We start from the raw sequence: 21,039 nt of genomic DNA on the forward strand, positions 1-21,039 counted from the left end.
CTGTGCCAGTGGGCATTTTCCGGGCATGGGGGCCTAGAGTTCTCATGAGACTCTAAGTGTGCTGGACTAGCCCACTCCCATTCTTTACAGATGGAGAGACTGCGAGTGGGGACATGGAATGGCCAGTCCAGGATCAGTGGATTCATGGAAAACTCAGGAATCAAATCCAGTCCCAAGGGTTAATATTCACCCAGTGCCCTGTGCTGTGAAGACCAGCCTGGGAAAATCAGTGCATCCAAGAGAGAACCAAGAAATCAAACTTTGTTCTTTTGCAATTAAAAAAAAAAAAATCCCCCAGACTGTTTACCATCTCTCCTCCTGCCCTCCCTTTTACTGCCCTAAATACACAAACTATTCATTGGATGAGCCACCCAGCCAGGGGTGCGTCCGATCCAGCACATCATGGATTAATAACCATTTATGGAGAATGAATGTGGGGCTCATCCAGGCACCGGACATTTTGTTGACTCTAGTTCAGGCAATCTCCCAACACCGCATAAGGCAAGTATGATTATTTTTTTCAGTTTTCAGTTTTGTTTAATTTTTAGCCAATAGAATTTTGAAGTCCACGATTTTGAGGTGGTTTTGGCACAGATTAACTCAGCACTACGGTGGAGAATCACGCAGAAAACCGCATCCTGATGTTTGTGACCACATAAATTGTTAAAGTTTCTAGGCTAGCTCTGGCTGTGATGACGGTGCTGGTGATGTGATAGAGCAGAGAGCGCACAGACAGTGAGAGAGACAGAAGAGATTGAAGAGAGAAACATTCAACGAAGGCATCAAATAAAACTTTCTGTGGCAGACACTATTAGCTGCCTCCCACAGAGCGACTCAGCCTATTCCTTCCTAATAGAATTCCAAGTTATTTAGGTACCCATGACTTTTTCCATGAGTGTCTAAGGAGGTGGGCCTCATCCATAAACCCAGGGGGTGGATTAAAACTGGCCTATAAGACAATCATGGTGCTCCCCTTCCCTCTCCTAGTAGTATTAAAAGGTGTAATAATTCTGACCAATGAAAGGAAGTTTGCTGGGAGGAATTCTGGGAAAGGCTTTCTTTGGTACACAATAAAAATTATTAAAATGGAAATCCAATGTGAGCATTTGCATTAAAAAATCCTTTTTTATTATACTTTAGATGGTTTACAGAACTAGTTTCTCATCAAACAATTAGCACACACATTGCTGCATGACATTGGTTAACAACCCGAGGCAAGTATTATTAATCCCATTTTACTGAAAAAACAACCAAGGCGCAGAGAAGTAAAGCAATTTGACCAAGGTCACGCAGCCAGTAAGTAGCAGAGAGGACCTTCTTTCTGACCTCTAGACCCACTGTGCTATTTGAAATGACCCTCGGCTTGGCAAAGATCTCATTTCCCAGCTCTCCCAGGCCCTGGGTTCCGGGAATCTGACCCTTTGCTGTAGCCTGGGGGTCAGGGTACTAGGGGCTGAAGGTTGAGCAAACAGAGCAACAGAGAGGGCAGCTCCTCTTCTGTTAGTCCCTCCCTCCTCCCTCCCTCCCAGGCCCCTCCTTTCCTCTGACATCAAAGCTGAGGCTTCAGGGAACTCAGAGCCCAGCTCGGCAGGCTCGTGGCTGGAGGCCCTGCCATGGCACCCCCCAGACCCCTTCTGATGCTGGCCCTGCTGGCATGGGCTGCTCTGGCTGACCAAGGTGCAGGAGGGTGTTGGTGGCCATCTGGGCCAATGTGGGGTTGGAAAGGGTGAGCCGGGCTTGGCCTGGCCAACTGACACCCCCTCCCCACAGAGTCGTGCAAGGGCCGCTGCACGGAGGGCTTCAATGCTGACAAGAAGTGCCAGTGTGATGAGCTCTGCTCTTACTATCAGAGCTGCTGCACCGACTACATAGCCGAGTGCAAGCCCCAAGGTGCGTCCAGAGCTACCGTGGGTAGGCCTGGAGGACCCCCTGCAGCTGGAGACTCACACCACCCTCTCTATCTGCAGTGACTCGCGGAGATGTATTCACCCTGCCTGAGGATGAATATGGCACCTATGACTACCGTGCAGAGATCAAAGACAACACCAGCAGCCACACACAGCCAGAGAGTTCCGCCCAGGGCCCTGACCTGCTCAGGAGCGTAGAGCAGAGTCCTGTTGAGATCCTTGAGAAAGAAGACTCTGAGCCTGAGAAGCTGATCCCAGGGCCTGAGGCGGAGACTCCAGGGTCTGGGATCAGTGACCCAGGAATCTCTGAGTCCCTAGAGGAGGAGGAGCTGTGCAGCGGGAAGCCTTTTGACGCCTTCACCGACCTCAAGAATGGTTCCCTCTTTGCCTTCCGAGGTGATTCCAAGGGCAGGTCTCAGGGGTGGGGGTCTGCCCCAGGAAGGTTCCCTCCTCTCACAAGAGTCTCCCCAAATGCAGGACAGTACTGCTATGAGCTGGATGAAAAGGCAGTGAGGCCTGGGTACCCCAAACTCATCCGAGATGTCTGGGGCATCGAGGGCCCCATTGATGCCGCCTTCACTCGCATCAACTGTCAGGGGAAGACCTATCTCTTCAAGGTGCCAGGCCCAGGGGCTGTGGGTCAGGGTAGAGGGCTTCTAGGGAAGGGTTGACAGCTGTTATGCCCAGGGCCAGGCTAGGCAGGAATGCCAGCAAGATCTGGAATCCTGTGGGTACCTGGCTGAGGCTCTGCGATGACAGGGCAGTCTGAGGCTCCTGGTCCTGGGCAACAAGCCTCGAGCTGGGGGATAGCTGCCTTAGGGTGGGAGGTTCTGCCCTGTGCCTGCCTGCTGCCTCGTCACTCCCCTCACCTTCCCTACTCCTTAGGGTAGCCAGTATTGGCGTTACGAGGATGGTGTCCTGGACGCCGGCTACCCTCGAAACATCTCTGGAGGCTTCAAGGGCATCCCGGACAACGTGGATGCGGCTTTGGCCCTCCCTGCCCATAGCTACAGTGGCCGGGAACGCGTCTACTTCTTCAAGGGTATTCAGGGAGTGGGAGGGAGAATGATCAGGCAGTGGTGCAGTCCCCATTTCCCTCCACACTTCGATGGGGCAGGCCTCCAGTTATACCTAAACCCATGCCAGGGGCTCCAGCCCTGCTCATGGCGCCCTCCTGAGGCCAGCTGTCTTGTCCCCAGGGAATCAGTACTGGGAATACGAGTTCCAGCAGCAGCCCAGTCGGGAGGAGTGTGAAGGCAGCTCCCTGTCTGCTGTGTTTGCCCACTTTGCCCTAATGCACCGGGACAGCTGGGAGGACATCTTTGAGCTTCTCTTCTGGGGCAGACACTCTGGTACGAGGGAAGGCAAGTCTTGCTTCCCCCTCAAGAGGGCTGGGGTCCCCTGGGTAGGGGGAGGGCTTGACTGAGGGGGGTGTGGTCGTGGAACTATGGATCAATAGCTGTTTATTCAGTCCAGACTTTGCTTCTGTTGACCTTTGGGGGGAGGCTTAGCTCAGCCTGGACCCCTTACCTTGAACTTTGCCTACCACAGCCATGGATACAGCCAACAGAGGAAGGGCCTGTGGCTTGAGGGGACTAGGGAGTCCAGGGGGTGGGAGGAGATACCCAGGGACATGAGGGAGGGAGGGAGGGCTGGGGAAGGGCACTGGACCGGGAGTCAGAGGCCTGGGGGCTGGGCTCTGCCACTAGCTGGCTGGGTGTCCTTGAGCAAGACACAGCCCATCTCTGGCACCAGATGAACTTTAAGGGCCCTGCCAGAGGGGGCAAGGCCCCAGCTCCCAGGACCCCTATTAACTCCTTCCCCGCCTCAGGTGGTGCCCGCGAGCCCAAGTTCATCAGCCGGGATTGGCGTGGTGTGCCGGGGCAGGTGGATGCTGCGATGGCTGGCCGCATCTACGTCTCAGGCTTCGCCCCCCACTCCTCCTTGGCCAAAAAACACAAGTCTGCACGTCGCAACCGCAAACGCTACTCGTCTCGCCGCAATCGCGGTCGCGGCCGTGGCCGTAGCCAGAAGTCACGCCGACCTTCCCGCTCAGTCTGGCAGTCCTGGTTCTCCAGTGAGGAGAGCGGGCTGGGAACCTACTATGACTACGACATGGACTGGCTGGTTCCTGCCTCTTGCGAGCCCATTCAGAGTGTCTACTTCTTTTCAGGAGGTGGGAGCCCCTGCCAACCCTGTAGCTGGTTTAGCCAAGGGTGGTGACCTCAGAACGTCAGGCCTGAGTCTTTGGCTGCACTGTAGATCTTCACTTACCCATCCAGGAGAGACCTGGGTCTTCTCTCTCAGGGCAGGAGTGGGCAGGTCTCATACACCCTTCCTGCTTTCTCTTCCAGACAAGTACTACCGAGTCAACCTTCGCACGAAGCGAGTGGACACTGTGAGCCCTCCCTACCCACGCCCCATTGCCCAGTACTGGCTGGGCTGCCCAGCTCCTGGCAGCCAGTAGGAGCCTGAGTCCACACCGCTGGGCCTTCTGTAGCTTCCTCCTCCCACCTCAATAAAGGTCCCTTGGTTCTGAGTTTAAGGCTTCTGTCCTGACTGGACTCAACAGGCTGGTAAGGGAGGAGAAGCTGGGCTGTCACGATGGGCTGGGAGAGGGGATGGAGAAGGGCCTGTGTGTCCAAGCTATGTTGGCTCAGGCCAGCTCATGAACCTGAAAAGTGGTAGGCTGGGGAGGAGCCCCTGAAAGCCAGCCCTCCTCCCATGCTAAGCAGCCCCCAAGAGTCCCACCAGCAGCTAAGCAGGAGCTTGAACCCCTCTGATGACGATCAGGAGTTCACACCACCGTCGGCAGTCCCAGGCATGCTTTGCCCCTGGGAGCTGACAATGGTCTCAGAGGAGAAGGGGCAGGAGGTGGCAGGGTCCTGGCTTGGCTTTTCTGCCCATCCTGAGCCTGAAATCCGGGTAGCTTGGACTCCTGAGCCCTTGGGAAATTGGTCACTGTGCTCCCCCAAACCCACCCCTTTCATTCTTTGATGTCTCTGTCTTGAGTCTTGGGTAGGGGGCGGTAAGACCTTCTCTTAGAAAGGTGGTGCAAGGGACTTCCAAGGAAGAGAACACTGTAAAACCAAACACCTTCTTAAAAACCCTCAACTGCACCTGTCGAACCCTCTCTGGGATGACTCCATCTGGGCTTCTGAGGGGTCAGGTTAGATGCAGAAAGGGTTAGATGCAAGCAAAGCTCTAAAGCAGACCCCAGGGTGATCTGGTGGCCAGCGACACCTGGCTCCAGCCCTGTGGCGGGGGGGCGGGGGGGAGGTGGATGGCTCCAGCTCATCTGCTGTCCCCTGTCACTCTTCCCCATCCTGGCCAGCCTCACTAGCCCAGTCTTCTGTCATGGACTAGGGCTCAACTCGCCCATGATGGTGTCCAGGACCAGGACAGGGCACGGAGGACTCCAGGGGGTGTGGGAGAGCAGGAGAGAGAAGGCTTTAGCTTTCTAGGAGCCTTGGGAAGATTTTCATGAAGTACAGGATTCTGGACACAGACTGCCAGTATATGAAGTTCCAGGAAGGAGGCTGGGACGAGCTTCCTTTGAGAAGCCCTGAGCAATGGAGGCCACAAAGCTTTTGCCCCACCCACACTCTGCCACAGACCCCCACCGCCTTGGATTGTAAGCTCCGCCCCCCCCACCCAGAGGCGGGGCCAGCCACGCTGAGCAGGATAAAACCTGAACCAAGGGATCTGGTGTGGGCACAGCCCTGGCATGGCCCACTGGGTCTTCATTATCTGCCAGCCCCCACGGCCAGCCCCATGGATGGAGCCACAGAGGGTGATCTGACGGGGAAAGGGCGGACAGAGTGGGGAGGTGGGCAAGGATGTGACGGGGGAAGGTCCGAGAGGAGTGGGGTGGAGGGGCTTCAGTGTCTGTTGAGGGCTTTGAGTTGGAGGTGAGTGGGGATGAGAGGGGGTGGAAGCAGAAGGCTGCCGCAGGAAACTGACTGCCTGCTTTGACTGCCACCGGCCCTTGGGTCATGCCTGGGGACTGGGTTCCCACCGAAGGAAGCGGATGCCTTTCAGCAGAAGGCAGCTGCTGGAGCTGGACTGGGTGTCTGCAGTACTGCCCTATCCCGACATCAGCACCCGTGAGCACCTGGCCTGGCTCACCCATCTCCCTGAGGGCAAGATTCCGATGAACTGTGACTTCTTCTCAGGCCAGGGGTACCCCTGCAGTCAGCTTCTGGGCTTGTCCCATGGCTCCTTCTCTTGGGTATCCAGCCTCTGGGTTCTGCTTTCTCTGTTCCTGGGGGTAGGAGATGCTAGAGCCAGAACAGACTCCGTTTTCTTCCCTACCAGGTGTGGTTCCAGAACTGTTGGGCCAAGAGAATCAAGAACAGGAAGCCACAAGGCCTAAACCCCAGGCCTGAACCACCCTACCCCCAGAGCTCCTTTTCCCTCCCAGATACCCTCCAGAAGCCCTTGAAGCCCCACAGACTGGGCCAGACTTGAACCTCCAACAGTACACCTCAGCGTGTGTACACATGCCTCCTGTCCAGCTCCTAGCCTGAGTCCACGGCATGGCTGGGCAGGGGCTAAAGCTGCAGCCCAGTGTGGACTGGCTGGGGCTTCAGGGGCCCACCCTTCTTTGGAGCAAACTATTCCCCAGACCTCACCGGGCAGCCTGTCTGACCTCGTCTATGCCTCGGCTGTCATCACTAACCTGGACCACTCCTAATCTAGGCCCACAGCTTGCAAGACCCTCCTCTGGTTCTTCTGGCTCACCCTAGGCCTGCCCCTCCTAGGACCTGGCACAGAAATGGATCCCCTGCTCTCTCCTTTTACAAGTAGAGACCACTTGACAAATTTGGGGTGGGTGCGGGTACAGCAGCAATGGCTTCTGGGATCACTGTCACCTGTAATCTCCAAATAAAACCCCAACTCTGTATCTTAATCTGGATTGTTGTGTGCTGCAAATGGGACGGTGCCCTTTGCTTTTGAAATTGACCTCCATCACCTAATCCCTAAATAGGGCTGGGTTCCACACAGATCCTGTGTGGAGAGCTACTACCCAGGTTTCTGCTGAGCTTAGGGGCAAAGTCAACTGGCAGACTTAAGGATTTTGGCCAACAGACCTTGGGGCGATGGGAGCCTCTGCTGGCATGCCTGCTCCCAGACCCTCTGGTTCCACGACACTCCAGCTGCCTCCACTGTGGAGCTTCTCTGCTACTGAAGCTTGGCAAGGCTCTAAAACTCTGTGAGCCTGGAAAATGGGATGGTAATGCTTATCTCTATGTGTGGGATAAGATGAGACAATGTAGGTAAACCGCTTCACAGGGTGTGTGGCAGTTTTAGGGCTCTTGATGTTACCACTAGTTTCCTTTCCGTACCGCAGGCCATGGGAAACTGGACTGGCCCCAAACTTCTTGTTCCTCTCACTCCCTGCCAAGCATTCCCCTCTCTCTCTGGGAAGCCCTGGACCCAGGGCGCACTGGAGAAAGCATGGTATGGTGAGACAGAGGGTGACTGAGAAGACAGAGCTCCCTTCTCTGTGATGGGAACTGGAGAACAGGCCATCCAGTTCCCATTTCTAACCTGGTGCCCCTGCAGAGAGAAACCATCTAGCACACTAGGCAGGGGCTAGATCTTTTCTCTCTCTATCCCTGGAAGCTAGCACAGTGCCTGGCATATAAAGGAGATCTGAAGTGCTCATTGCCACAGATGCTTGCTGCCTGTAGGTCATGCAGAGCTACAGCCACAAGTAGTCCTGACCCCAGAGGTATGTGGGAGTAGAGGGCTGGAACATGGTACAGACCTCATTCTAATGAACGGTGCAAAGAGGGGAGACAGGAGCTGCGGGAGGTGGCAGGAGGGGGAGAGGGGATGACAACCTCATCAACATAGTGCTGGAAAAAGAGCCCCCTAAGTTGGAAGGCATTCAAAATACAAAGTGGCTGCAACAATGGACTTCAGCATACCAACAATCATGAAGATGGTGCAGGACTGGGCAAAATTTCATTCTGTTGTACATGAGGTCACCATGAGTCAGAGGTGACTGGATGACAACTTACAACAACCATTAGGAGCGGCCCCTGTACAATTCTCAGAACTATGGAAGCCTTTGTGTTATTTGTCGCAGGATTTGAAATAAGAATACACTGAATACAATAAATATTTACTGGATAAACAACTTATATTGATAACCTTTTAAGAGCCTTATACAGATTCTATCATCACAGCACTAATGGAAGTTTTTATAAGTAGAACACTATTTTTTTACAGAGACTTCGGGACAACCCAGGGGTCCCTGACTCGATTTATCAAATGAAGGACCACAAACCAGTCATTTGATGGCTCTCAGTCTCAGTTTAGTCTTCTGGAAAAGGGGCCTAAATCATTTCTTTTTCCAGCCTTCAGGACTATTGTGAAGACCAAAGGCAACCATGTAAAACAATTCGTCAACTATGAACATTTACATGTAATTTTTTGTATTCACCCAAACATGGTTAAGAACCCACATAAGATACCCTGCGGGAGGCTTATGTGTAACAGTGTGTATATTCATACTAAAAAAAAAAAATATATATTCATACTACATACAGTTAAATCTGAAAATAGTCCCTGCCTACAAAAAACTGCCCTCTTTATTAGTTCAGACAATCCCCAGTAGGTATAATCCTCCCATATAAAAACACAGGGAATTTTGCAGTTAAAGACAGACATACTGTTTTGCCATCTGGATTTTCAATTTTGGAGGCAGAGCAAAGGGCGATGGGAAGGTGGGAAGGAGGATTGGTGAGTCGTAGAGACTGGAGGAAGCAAGTAGAAAATCAGAAAAAGGCAAGCAGAAAGGAGAGGTAGATGAAGATCAAAACTACAATTCTGAAAAGACAGCTGCCTTGCTTCCAGTTTCACCATCCCGCACCAACCTTTCTTTCTCTTGTTCCATGTCCTCTGATCAGTTCCTCTTTCAGCACAACCTGGGGAAAGGAGACCCTTCCTGCTTTTTGGGACCCTTCTGACCTAAATTCCAGGTCTGCATCAAGGATACGTGTACAAAGGATGACAACTGATTTGTGCACTTGGGTAAATTCAAGGCAATATGTCTACTTCTGGAAAGATCTAGATTCCATTTACTCCGAACGGGAAAAAACTAGCCTGAGCAGTGCTCAGAATGGACTGGAGAAGGCAGGTGGAACACCAAGTTCAGGAGACGGTACTAACAGGTCAGTCCCTTCAGTTTTAAGATGTGTTGTTGCCTAAGTCCCCTCCGCTTCTCCCTCTGGAAATTCAAGGATGACAGAGCTCCCCAAAAGGAACAGCAGGTGGCCTGGCCCTCTGACTTACTGGAGCTTAGAACAAAGTGCCTGATCGGCTGATTGAGAATGACAGGAAGCTGGGAGCCTGAAGCTCCCCAAACCTTTTCCAGACTTTGAAGATGAAGCACCGGTTACAGCTCTCCCAACTCGCCTTCCATCGCCCGTACCATGACATACAGCTCGGCCATACCCACCACAGAAGCGACGATCAGGGCAGCCAGCACCCGCTGGGGAGGGGGAGAACGATGTTTAGTGGATGCAAGCTAGCACTCAGCTCTGCAACCCCAGCACGTTATCAAGGATGGAAAACACCCCAACCCAGTTCTTAAGTTTGGCGGGGGGGAAGAGGGGACCTGGCTTCTCTTGGGGTTATTATCCACCCCTACGACTGCTGGTAAGCCCAGGTGCTCCTTGTTTATTGCATAAATATTCAATTTCTGACCTATGCAAGGCACACATCCTCCCTTTCCCATTAACAGCCCCTTCTGGGGCACCCACCCTGCCCAGTGCCCACTCACCGAGGCCATTTCTGTGAAGATATACTGGCTTCCAAGGTAGCCGCAGACAAACGCAGCTGCCACTGTGACAATGAAGTTGAAGATGGTGATGACCAGAGCCTTCACCGACCTCACTTTGAGAAGGAGCCCAGAGAAAAAGCCTTTAGGTCAACATTCTTCAGAAGCCCCTGTGATCTCATGGGTGCCTCCCCCATTAACTGAGTTCCCTCAAAGAACAATGTTGAATAGTGTGATGGTTAAGGTTATGTGTCAATGTCGCTAGGCCATGATTTTCAGTAGCCTGGCAGTCATTATATAATCGTTCTCCATTTTACGATCTGATGTGAGCAACCAATCAGTTGAAAGGGGAGTTTCCTTGGGGGTGTGGCCTACATCCAATATATATGGATGTTCTGGCAAGGTGCTCTTGCTCTCTCTGTTGCCTTCATTTACCTTGTCATCCTTTGACCTCTGGTTCTTGGGACCTGAGGTCCTGCTACCTGACCTACAGATTTTGGATTCACCAGCTCCTGCAACCCCATGAGCAGCAGCCTGCCGCCTGACCTACAGATTTTGGGTTCCTTGGCCCTTGCTACCACATGAGTCAGGAGAAGCCTCCAGCCTACTACTGACCCATGGATTTGGGACCTGCTTCTACAACTGCATAAACCATTTCCTTTAAATACATCTTTCTATGTTTATACGTTTATATATACGCTTCACTGGTTTTGCTCCTCTACAGAACCCAGCTAGACAAATAGTTCAAGCCTAAACCCAGAGCATGGGGGTGGGGAGGAGTGCCATGATCCATCCCAGAGAGAGGTTTTACTAGCCTGATTTCCTGGTATCTCACCTTCCTTTCCTAGGTCACTGAGAGTCCCACCATGTCTTGAATCCTAGGAAAAAGGAAAACCAGGTGATTGCAGAATGGAAGTTCAGAGGCAGGCCAAAAAGTACCCATTTATCAGTGTTGCTCAGTTCCCTCTATTCTCCTACACATTCACTCTGCTTTTTCCATAGATTCTTTTTCTCTAGAACCAGTTTGTCTCTTCCCTGGATCACAGATCAAGCATTTCACGGAAAGGGCATAAGCACTGAGTAACCATCTACCCGCCTCCTGCTCTAGGGCAGGGGCAGGCCAGAGAACAGTCAGGAGCCCTGTCTGTAACTATTAAGAATCAGACACCATTTGAACCCAGGGTTCCAATGAATGAGTTAGGAGTATATTTGGTGTACATGCAGCACAAAGTGCCTACGATCTCTGAATAGTACACACATCATGTTTCCATGTTTTTTCTTCCCTCTGTGCCTTACCTGGTACAGTATAGGACTACCCTTACCTGGCAGGTGATGTTACGGGTGATTCGCTTATATTCCTCATTGGCCAGCTGTATCTTAATCTTCTCCAACCGGGCAACTAACTCTGGGTTCTAGGGCAGAAAAATCAAATGAGAAGAGTTATATTTCCAGTTTGCTAAAAAGTATGTCACAATCACTGGTTCCAAGAGGCTAAGGGCGCCAGAAGACTCATGTCATCAGCTCTGCCTTCATTTCCAGCTGTCAATTTGGGAGGACGTTTTTTTTTTTTCCCCACCCTGGTTCCCAAGGATTTAAAAGGCAAAGTTTTATTTGTAAATTCAAGTGTCATAAATCAGCTCAACTTAGCTAATGCCCATTCTCACAGATATATCCCCTACATACCCGTGGAGGCTTCACAACGTCTGGGAGATAGATTTCGCTGCCTTCCAGAAGCTCGTGAAGATATAGCGTGGAGTCTGGGAATAAAAGGTTTCCACAACATAGTGATCCACAAAGCTAAGGTTGAGGAATTTAGATCAGAGAAGGGTCTAGTTCTTCCATTCTTTCTAGAAAAATAAAAGACAGCCACTACTGTATCAATCGTTTGCCAGATCATTTTCACTTGGGAAGAATGTAGGACAATTCCACATAAGCCTCTCCTGGTGCTGCACAGCTGACTCTGTCAGTTCTCAATTATGCTGCCAATGTTACTACTAAGGTGGAAGCCATTACATTTGCCTTTGAGTTAGGTCATTTCTATGGCCACAGAGATCATCCCTAAACAGTTTAGGTGATCCTTAGGTGACCCAACCCATAAACCCAGTGCCTTTGAGTGACAGTGATGCTAAATACTCAGTTCACTGGCTTAGCATATCTTTTTCTAAGGTCCTTTTAAGTACTAATACTTGAGGAGTCTACGCTTTGTTTCCAGCTAGATTTTGTTAATTCTGGCAAAAGACCTAGGATGCCAGTTTGTCCTGTTTCCTCCCTTTAGGGATAAGGAAACTGAGGTCTCTGGGAGGGAAATGATTATTCCAAGGGAAGTCAGTGGCACAGGCATGACTAGAACTCAGATGCTATTCCTAGTCCAAATCTTTCTGCAAGGCTTTCTTCATCCTATCTTAAAAAAAAAAAAAAAAGAATAAGGAAGAATTGACAACTCTTGCTTTTGAGATGAAAAGAAATTCAAATTCTCAAGCAGGACAAGCTCACTATGCTACGCTGATTCCTAATGTGGCCTGAATCTGTGTGCCTGATAAGGGAGACTCTCAAGAGGGCGGAAACTGCACAAGTAAATCTTCTTATCCCACGAAGGATTCCCAGAGGAGTCGTGAAGACCGTGGGTGGCTCCAGGGCTTATAAGGTGACCCTCTTGTAAGAAAAATAGCTATGAGTCGGAATCGACTCGACGGCACCTAACAACAACCACTATTGATGAGACGACTGTTCCAGGGGCGAAACAGAGTGAATGAAAACGATCTCAAGAGGAAGAAGACTTCGGAAACGAGGAAGCGGCCCCGGACTGGAGGCTGGGGCTCACCCCTTTCTCTCAGGTGCTGGTGCAGATCCCGGATCAGTCCGAAGGAAACCAGGCGTCGGGGGCCACCGGGGCTATCACCGCTCTTGTGGTTCTCCCCCAGCGCGGCCTCAAGTTCCGCCCGCAGCTTCCGGGGCAGGTTCTCTGGGCCCAGTTCCCCGCCGGGGCCCAAAGCGCGAACCAACCGTTCACCAGCCACCAAGGAAGACGCCATGTCTATGCGACTCTATGGTCAGGTGACCTTGAGCCGGGACTTCCGCCTGCAGCGCGCCGGAAGAACCACAGAGCTCGCGGGAAGCGGCGAGGCAGGGCAGAGGGCCAAGGGGGCGGGGCGCGGCGCGGGGCAGTGTGGGGCGGGGGCGGAACGCCGCCCGGCCGCGGGTCGGGTCCTGTGTCAGCAAGCCTTGCGGGCTCTCGGGAGGGACATGGCGGGCTGTGCGGCCCGGCGGGCCCTGGTCGCTGGCAGTCGCTGGTGGTCCCGGTCATTGACCAGGGCACAGGGGCCGAGGCCGCTCTGTGCAGCGGGTGGAGCTGGGGCCTTTCCGCCAGCGGCAACCACGACGACACGGAGGCACCTCTCGTCCCGGTGAGGGACGGAGCGAAGGGGCAAGGGGACCTGGCCTGGAGCCCAGGGAGCGGTGTTCCCGGCCCATGAGGAGGCCAGGAGACCGGGCATGTACCAGTCCGGCTGAGTTCTGCCCGGGAGAGGGTCCCGAGCAGGGCGCCAACCTGCGTCGCCTGGGACATGTGCCAGGAGCAAAGAAGGGAGCGTGACTGACCCAGAGCCCTGGGTTGTGCAGGAGCTGGAGAGATTGTGTGGTGACTGGCTCAGAGGGAGAACAAGTAACTCTCCCAGAGACAATTCTACCTCACCGGCTGGGAGGGCGTCCCCGAGCACTACTGTTAGTGGCCAGCCTTTTAATTCAGGCTTTTGACGTGTACTCCCAGCCCCCCCCCCGCCCCGCACCCCATGGGTCGAGGCCTCAGAAGGATGCTGGAGATGAGAAACAGTATCTTGGGTCTGGGCCCTGCGTGGGTTCTAAGTTTCCGTGAGACACTGGGGAGACAGATTCTATGTGACTTGGGGAAGGGGATTTGAGCCCTTGGGGATGGTGTCTCTGAAGATGGGGCAAGTTGGTCAGATTGGGGCTGGAGGACCAAGAGGAAGCATAAAGTTCACATCTCCAAAATAGTAAGAGTCATAGTGCTTTCAGGGTCCCCTAGAAGAGCAGCCCTGTCCAGAGACCTGAACTTTCAGTGGCTGAGATTAGAAACATATTGGGGAGGGATGGTAACTATTTGCAGCTTAAGACCCCTGTGAAAATTCATGTAAATCTGAAGAAAAATTGCCTTGAGAGGCTACTAGGATGTACACTAGGAAATGCAGAGATGGTTACGCCCTCAAGGGCAGGGTGAGGACTACAGTTTAGAGGGGGAGAAGGACATGGAATTACAACACAGAACCAATATTTATTGAGAACCTCTTATACACTAGACTCACGGGAGTCCAGGCTAATCAGACACAGGCATTGTGCCCAGGGAACTTACGAGTCTTTAATGGCCATATGGCATGCACACAAGTAACTAAAATGCAAGGTGGAACGGCTAGGAGAGTGGGTCAGAAAGAAATGGAGGTGAAGGGTACATATAAGCAGGCATGATAGGAGGAATGCTGAGAGTGGAGAAGTGACCTGGGAGCAGTTCCAACACTGAGAGCTTGAAGGTCTGATCACGGAGGGGCCTGTGGCTGGACCTCTAAGGAGGAAAGGCAGAAGCTCTGTGGTGTGGTTTGGCAGGACCCTTCCCTGCTTTAGCCGGCTCCACGGGCCTGACCCTTCTCTGCTCTCATTGCTTTCACCCTGCAGTATTCTAGTAGCTTTATTGATGGATAAATGCCATTACCATCTCAGCTTTTCAGTTGCTTGTTCTTTTTCTTCCTAATCAGGAACCGACCAGAGGGCAAAGTTTTGGAAACAGTCGGTGTGTTTGAGGTGCCAAAACAGAATGGAAAATATGAGACTGGGCAGGTGAGTGCTAGGCTGGGCCATCTTTCATTTTCACGGTATGCCCTGCTTCCAAAGGGAGTCGGATTTGGTCACAGGCCTGAATGTTATTGTTTTCTACCTTGGTATTTAGTGCCATATCAGAACCACTAACCTTTCAAGATGGGTTTTTGTCTTCTTGAATTTGGTGCATCAGTGGATTCTCTTTCCCAGTTAGTTATGTCCATGGATGGTCTGGACTATAGTGAGGAGAGAACTCAGTTGATGGCAGAGTTCTCTCATGTAATGGATGATGGGAAGCCAGTGGAGGGAGTTTCCAGAAAACCAAAGCTTTGATGTTTGGTCCTAGCTGAACTGGTTGTAGTGTGTTGAGCTCTGGGTCTGAGGAATTTTTTTCTGTGTCAGCTTTGTGGTGATTGGCTGAGACAGATTCAGGCCCCTTGTGGATAAGGAAGGAGCCTTGGTGACGCAGTGGTTAAGTGCTTGGTTGCTAATCGAAAAGTTGGCAGTTTGAAACCACCAGCCATTCCACAGGAAAAGCATGTGGCAGTCTGCTTCTGTAAAAATTTATAGCCTTGGAAATTCTGTGGGGCAGTTCTGCTCTGTCCTATAAGGTTGCTATGAGTTGGAATTTGACTCAACGGCAGTGGGTTTGGTTTTTGGTTTGGTAGATAAAGAGGACTCATTTATTTATTTATTTATTTTGTATGCCTATAATGGACAAGGCATGGTTCATTGGGGTTAAATCAGAAAGCAAGATAGACATAGTTCCTGCCGTCATGGAGTTTATACTCTAGAAAGGAATAAAGATAGACAAATGGACAATGGCTCCACGTTGTGCTAAGTGGAGGAGAGTCAGGTCAGGGAAGACTTCCTAGAGAGAGTGATGTCTAAGCTGTAATGTAAGGTAAAGGATAGGTAGAAGTCATCCAGGTGGAGCAGGATAAAAGTGTTCTAAGCAGAGAGTGAGGCCTGGAGGGAAGTTGTCTGGATTGATCACAGAGTTCAAGACGGAGAGATTCAAGAGCTTAAGCTAGAGTTACCTCCACCTGTGCTGCCTGGTGGTCCAGGCTCTGGATGGATCTGACAAGACAGCAGATTCACCAAGGTCTCCCTTTTCTCCCAGCTTTTCCTTCATAGTGTTTTTGGCTACCGAGGTGTTGTCCTGTTTCCCTGGCAGGCCAGACTATATGACCGGGATGTGGCTTCTACAGCTTCAGAAAAGTAAGTTTCCCATCTTTGTGCCTCACAGTATCCTTAGGAGAAAGCCTGACTCATGGCCTGAAAGGATGGCAGGCATACGTAACTGGGGCCCCAGAGGTGAAGACAGCATCCTTCTGGGTCTTGGGACCAGCCCCAGAGTACTTTTCTGGCACTAATACCTATGGAGACAAAAGTGTTCACTGCCAGCAACAGTCTTAAGCCAGAGGGTCCCTTCGGGCCTCCCAAAGATGCTCTCCTAAGCTACTCTCAATTTTCTCTTAAGCACCCCAGAGAACATCTGGGGGACCAGTCTTCCTGATGTCAGTTAGAATCTTTTCCTTACTTTCATATTGCTAGAATACATTAAGAAAACAAAAACCGTCGAGCTCCATTAAATGATCACGGAAACCCCTGGGATGGGAGAAGAGTGGGGTACTCTGGGCACAGGGGACTGAGGCAGCAATTTGGTTTTCTCAACATGGCCCCCCTCTTCCTGGAGGCATCTAGAGAGCAGGACAAATGATGACTGTGCCATGCGTCCTCCGTGCTCCATTGTTTGCTCCTGATGGAGCGGCTGTGCTGGGGTATTGCTGAGCAGGTCCCCGGGTGGTGCTAAAGCACCTCCAGAGGCAAAATTCTGCTTAGGTGAGAAGGTGGTAGGAGTGGCTTCTTTTTCTCTCAGGGTGATCTTGGGCTTCTTCCACCTACAGAGCAGAGAACCCTGCTGGCCATGGCTCCAAGGAGGTTAAAGGCAAAACTCACACTTACTATCAGGTGCTGATCGATGCCCGAGACTGTCCACATATAGTAAGTAAGCCGGATGGCTGGGCCTGCTGTTTCTTCCCAGGTGAAAGACCTGTACACTGATGGGGATGAAGGGAGGGACGAGGGGGCAGACAGAGCCCAGATCAGCCCCCAGGGCTGGACAGTGGCCAAGAAAGCCCCTGACTCACTTCTTGCCTTAGTCTCAGAGGTCCCAGACAGAAGCTGTGACCTTCCTGGCTAACCATGATGACAGCCGGGCCCTCTATGCCATTCCAGGTGAGTGGTGGGCTTCTGGGTGCTATCTGTCAATGAGGGATCTGGTGGGTCTTAGGGAGAGGACTCTGATGCCTTTCTGATACCCTTTCATCTGCTGGGAGGGATTATAGATACTGGGAGGAATCTTGCCAGGATCGTCTTATGCTGGGACAAGACCAGGAATTGTTTGTTTCTTCTCAGCCCCGTCCCTCTGCTCTGCTGTGTGAGTTTCACTGGTCTCTTTGCTTCTCTGTGCCAGGCCTTGACTATGTCAGCCATGAAGACATCCTGCCCTACACCTCCACTGATCAGGTTCCCATCCAACACGAGCTCTTTGAAAGATTTCTTCTGTATGATCAGACAAAAGGTAATCTCTTTCAAGAAGAGGATGTGGAATGGGAGGGGGCGTTCTTCAGAGAGACCCTCATAGACATAATTTCAGGCCTATTTCCACAACCATATTCAAGGCTTCCATTGGACTTGTCAGGTAGACAGCTGTTAGCTCCTCCTTCTGGTATGGAAACCGAGGTTCAGGGATGAGAAGAAGTGACCCACGCTTGCTAGATAGTGGCAGAGTGAGGTCTAAAAACCAGGGCTTCTAACTCCTGGTCCATTTCCCTTCCCATGAAATCATACTACCTTCTCAGGGCTTATTCTTGGTGGGCTGCTCTGTGCGTCCTTCTGGCGTGTGCTTTTGTTTCATGTCTGGGTGCCCCGTTGGCCTGGGCTGCCTGTGGGAAGGGTTTTCTAGGAGGGGCAGTTGGAGAGTGTCCCACATGAAGAGCCTGGGTACAACGGTCTGGACTCTGGCCTGGACTGACCAGTCGTCTCTTGCCCTAGCACCCCCTTTTGTGGCTCGGGAGACATTACGGGCCTGGCAGGAGAAGAACCACCCCTGGCTGGAGCTCTCCGATGTCCACCGGGAAACAACCGAGAACATCCGTGTCACTGTCATCCCCTTCTACATGGGCATGAGGGTATGTGTCCAGTCTGGCCCCTTCCCTCTGGGCTAGGCCTCCAGATTCTGAGTGGTGTCCCCAGTGTGACTGCTGGGTGGGTTCTAACTTTAAACCATGTCCCTGTGGTTCTGCTCCTAAGTGCTGCATGTGTTGGGCAGTCTCTTGGTAATGGGTGACACCAAGACCCAGAGGAGGGAAACTCATAGGTACCAATGCCTCTCACTGCTCCCAGAAATGACTCCTCGGGCTGACTCTTCCCTTCTTTCATTCTGGTTCCAAGGGAACCATGTTTATGAAGAATATACACATACTCCTTTAAAGCAATGTAGGCTGGTCTTCACGTTTTTCATATTAGTCAGACATTTATTGAGCTGTTTCTTGCCTGGCTGTAAGCTAGGTCCTGGGGATACAAATATAAATGAAATACTGTTCCTGGCTTCCTGGAGCTCATGGTAGTGGAGGAGACCAAAATACCACAAACAGAGTATTGCAATAAAGGAGGGCTGTGTGGGGCAGAGGCAGTGGCCAGCAGCCTGGGCCAGGCATGCTGGGGGTGGGGCTGGAAGGAGGGTGGTGAGAGAGATAAGAGCCCTGTAGGAGATGTCAGATGGCATCCAGCTCTGTTGGTAAACTTGACAGGATGAGGAGGAAGGAGCCCAGGGATGGGCCCAGGGGAGGCTGCCTCCTGTGGGCTTGTGAACCTAGTTCAGTCGTCACCATCATCCCACAGATACGTGCAGCTTTGCTGTCTCTGCAACCTTCCTGGGATGACTCTCCACTGGAGAGGTGTTGACTGGAACAGACTTGGTCCTACTCTCTGGGACTTAAGTTCTTTGTGTTTTTCCCCTAGGAAGCTCAGAATTCCCACGTCTACTGGGTGAGTGTCTCCCCCAGGGTGGAGGAGGGGATGCCAGGAGGTGTACCTGGGGGTGTCAGGTTGGAAGGTGTGGCCGGAGGAGCCCAGCAATGCTGGCGTCTTTGTTGCCTTTTGCTGTCTGCGGAATTCTGGGTGGGCTAGCCCAAAGTCTAGTTCTTTCTCGACGTGAACTCTTCCCCATCCCCCACAGTGGCGCTACTGCATCCGCTTGGAGAACCTTGACAGTGACGTGGTACAGCTCCGGGAGCGGCACTGGAGGATATTCAGTCTGTCTGGCACCTTGGAGACAGTGCGAGGCCGAGGGGTGGTGGGAAGGGTGAGCACCACCAGGCCAGTAATGTCCAGGCTCTGGTCCTGCTGAGCAGGGGTCTGGAGTTAGATGGTGTGGGTACATGATTTTGGCTGTTACTTCCCAGCTGCATAATTTAGGGCAAGTTATTTAACCAAAGACTTAATTTTTTATTGCTAAAGTAGGTATCATACCTATTACCTGGTGATTGGGAGGAGAATTAAAGTAGCAAAGGTTTGCAGAGCACCTGGCATGGTATCTGGCACTCAGGCACTTGACAGTGTCCCCTCTCCTTGATGGGCACTGAAAGGGGTATAGTAAGTGGAGGTCCTGTAGCACCTTTGCCTGGTGCTTCAGACATTTAGTCTGAGATGATCTTTCCCAGAATCAGAATAAAAGGTCCATGGTCACTGGGCCATGCTGTGGGAGGAGGTACTGAGAGGCAGTCACTATGGGAGTGCCCTAGAGTGCCAGGCTGACATGGTGGTGTGGAACTGGCACTCACCGTATGGCCCCCGGGGTGCAGGAGATGTTTCCCTGGGGCCTGGCCTGACTGTTTTCCCTGAACCCATGCAGGAACCAGTGTTATCCAAGGAGCAGCCTGCGTTCCAGTACAGCAGCCATGTCTCCCTGCAAGCTTCCAGTGGGCACATGTGGTAAGTGAACGTGCTGGGCAGGGCAGCTCAACTCTACAGACACAAGCTGCAGGTCAGAGAAGAGGGAGAGGGCCACCCGTTTCTCTTCACAGCTTGGGGTTAACTCTGGGCCAAGTTAAGCCCTGAGGTGGGGCCTTTCTTGCTGTTCACTGTTGTCTGGGACTTGTCTAGTTTTTCATGACTGCCTGTTTTCCGGTTTTCTGTGATTTGTGGATCAACAGCTTAGGCCAAAGAAACCTAATGGTCTGTTGCTGCACTGGGTTGCCCATGTAGTTGGGTTTTTCTCCTGGAGTTTCACTACTTAGCCTGGAAGTTCAGTCAGGTCGCTTACGCGCTGTGCCTCTAATGGCCAGACCAGGATAGCAGTGTTTCTTCTTTTTGTGTAGGGCTGGGAGGGGCTGTTAAGCTCTTACTTCCCTTGGGTCTCTGGACCAGTGTCATCCTGTCATGAGCTTGGCAGAAGTGAGTCAGGTGTGCCTCATCTGGCCTGTGGTTCAGGCTGAGGCCATGTAGCTATCTAGATGGCCAGGAGTACCTCAGCCCGACTCCTGCTAAACCAGCTTCTCTCTGACCTGCAGGGGCACCTTCCGCTTTGAGAGACCTGATGGCTCCCACTTTGATGTCCGGATCCCTCCCTTCTCCCTGGAAAGCAATAAAGATGAGAAGACCCCACCATCAGGCCTTCACTGGTAGGCCAGCTGAGGCCCCGGATGCCCAGGCTTGGGCCTGCCGCAGGAGAGCGTTCATCCCACAGTCGCTGCAGCACTCGTCTCCCCATCGCGGGCCACAGCAGGTCTCTCCACTGTTGGCGTCATTTGATTGTGTTTTCTGAGGAGGTAACTGTTTTCTCCGGAAGATCCACGTGGGACTCCTCCAAGGCTGGCCCCCCATAAGCTCCGCCTACACTGTGTTCTAGTCAACCTTTCCATGAGGACCTTGGTGTGTTCAGCTGCCGCAGGCCTGGGGGAGCTTCCTGGCCTGTCACACAAGTTATTTGAAAGTAAGGTTTGGTCAATAAACTAGTGCACGCCTGGCCACACCCTTGCCATTTCTGTTCCCAGGGTCTCAGGCTCCCCTTCTGACCTTTACGTCTTACCCTTCCAGGCAGCTGCCCCCTCCAGAGGCTGGGGGCTGGCTGGACAGCTTCCACGGTCACCATGTCTCACCCAGTGGGGTGGGGGCTGGACTGGACTCGTCTTCGTTACCCCTTGCAAAATACACAGGCAGGTGCCAGCATTAGGTCAGAGGAGTGGCCTGGCTTTTAGCACCACTGACATCTCTGGCGTCTCCAGGCCTGGAGAGGAGTGAGGCCAGCTGGGTCTCCAGGAGCAGTGGGTTTTCTAGCTGTGAGCCTGGCAGTCTGTTAAGCACCCCAACCACAAAGGCATACCTGAGGAACAGCTTTAGGTATGAATGGTAACTAAGCTCTCTCAGATCTCCAAGGGTCGGGTGTGAATTGTGCTGCATTTTGCCCTGATTGTATCTTACAAAGTTCTGGGAGAGGGCAGGGAGGTG

General features: G+C 52.2%; 4 protein-coding genes across 8 annotated transcripts; 3 read left to right on the plus strand and 1 right to left on the minus strand.

Annotated features, from left to right (window-relative positions):
* The first annotated feature begins 1,561 nt into the window (after positions 1-1,561).
* Positions 1,562-6,241, plus strand: VTN (vitronectin). 4 transcript variants are annotated; one of them, XR_007514146.1, is made up of 9 exons: positions 1,562-1,677; positions 1,771-1,890; positions 1,968-2,303; positions 2,385-2,524; positions 2,793-2,949; positions 3,107-3,271; positions 3,739-4,083; positions 4,262-4,483; positions 6,225-6,241. XR_007514146.1 is itself a non-coding variant. In XM_049860690.1 (8 exons), exons 1-8 carry the CDS (start codon positions 1,614-1,616, stop codon positions 4,372-4,374), a joined length of 1,440 nt encoding a protein of 479 aa, XP_049716647.1. In that variant the 5' UTR covers positions 1,562-1,613; the 3' UTR covers positions 4,375-4,506. The 4 variants fall into 4 exon arrangements, 3 of the variants coding, with proteins under 3 accessions (XP_049716647.1, XP_049716649.1, XP_049716650.1); XM_049860690.1 differs by lacking the exon at positions 6,225-6,241 and having other exon boundaries at positions 4,262-4,506; XM_049860692.1 differs by lacking the exon at positions 6,225-6,241 and having other exon boundaries at positions 3,107-3,259; positions 4,262-4,506.
* On the plus strand, positions 4,632-6,795 carry SEBOX (SEBOX homeobox). The gene is given in 4 exon segments (XM_049861327.1): positions 4,632-4,832; positions 5,836-6,056; positions 6,221-6,400; positions 6,402-6,795. Coding segments are annotated over 4 exon segments (804 nt in total). The 3' UTR covers positions 6,604-6,795.
* Positions 6,796-9,003: 2,208 nt separating this feature from the next.
* On the minus strand, positions 9,004-12,759 carry TMEM199 (transmembrane protein 199). 2 transcript variants are annotated; one of them, XM_049860695.1, is made up of 6 exons: positions 12,521-12,759; positions 11,383-11,456; positions 11,022-11,111; positions 10,535-10,577; positions 9,703-9,764; positions 9,004-9,411 (listed from the first exon to the last, which is right to left on the minus strand). In XM_049860695.1, the coding sequence occupies exons 1-6, from the start codon at positions 12,729-12,731 to the stop codon at positions 9,316-9,318; spliced, it is 576 nt and encodes a 191-aa protein (XP_049716652.1). In that variant the 5' UTR covers positions 12,732-12,759; the 3' UTR covers positions 9,004-9,315. The 2 variants fall into 2 exon arrangements, with proteins under 2 accessions (XP_049716652.1, XP_049716651.1); XM_049860694.1 differs by having other exon boundaries at positions 9,703-9,815.
* Positions 12,760-12,877: 118 nt separating this feature from the next.
* POLDIP2 (DNA polymerase delta interacting protein 2) lies at positions 12,878-20,580 on the plus strand. The gene is made up of 11 exons (XM_049860384.1): positions 12,878-13,103; positions 14,463-14,544; positions 15,647-15,744; positions 16,434-16,530; positions 16,689-16,764; positions 17,003-17,110; positions 17,584-17,720; positions 18,553-18,579; positions 18,770-18,895; positions 19,445-19,524; positions 20,103-20,580. Exons 1-11 carry the CDS (start codon positions 12,943-12,945, stop codon positions 20,215-20,217), a joined length of 1,107 nt encoding a protein of 368 aa, XP_049716341.1. The 5' UTR covers positions 12,878-12,942; the 3' UTR covers positions 20,218-20,580.
* The last annotated feature ends 459 nt before the right edge of the window (positions 20,581-21,039 follow it).

Source organism: Elephas maximus, chromosome 19 (genome assembly GCF_024166365.1).
Source record: "Elephas maximus indicus isolate mEleMax1 chromosome 19, mEleMax1 primary haplotype, whole genome shotgun sequence".
Classification (NCBI taxonomy): Eukaryota; Metazoa; Chordata; class Mammalia; order Proboscidea; family Elephantidae; genus Elephas; species Elephas maximus.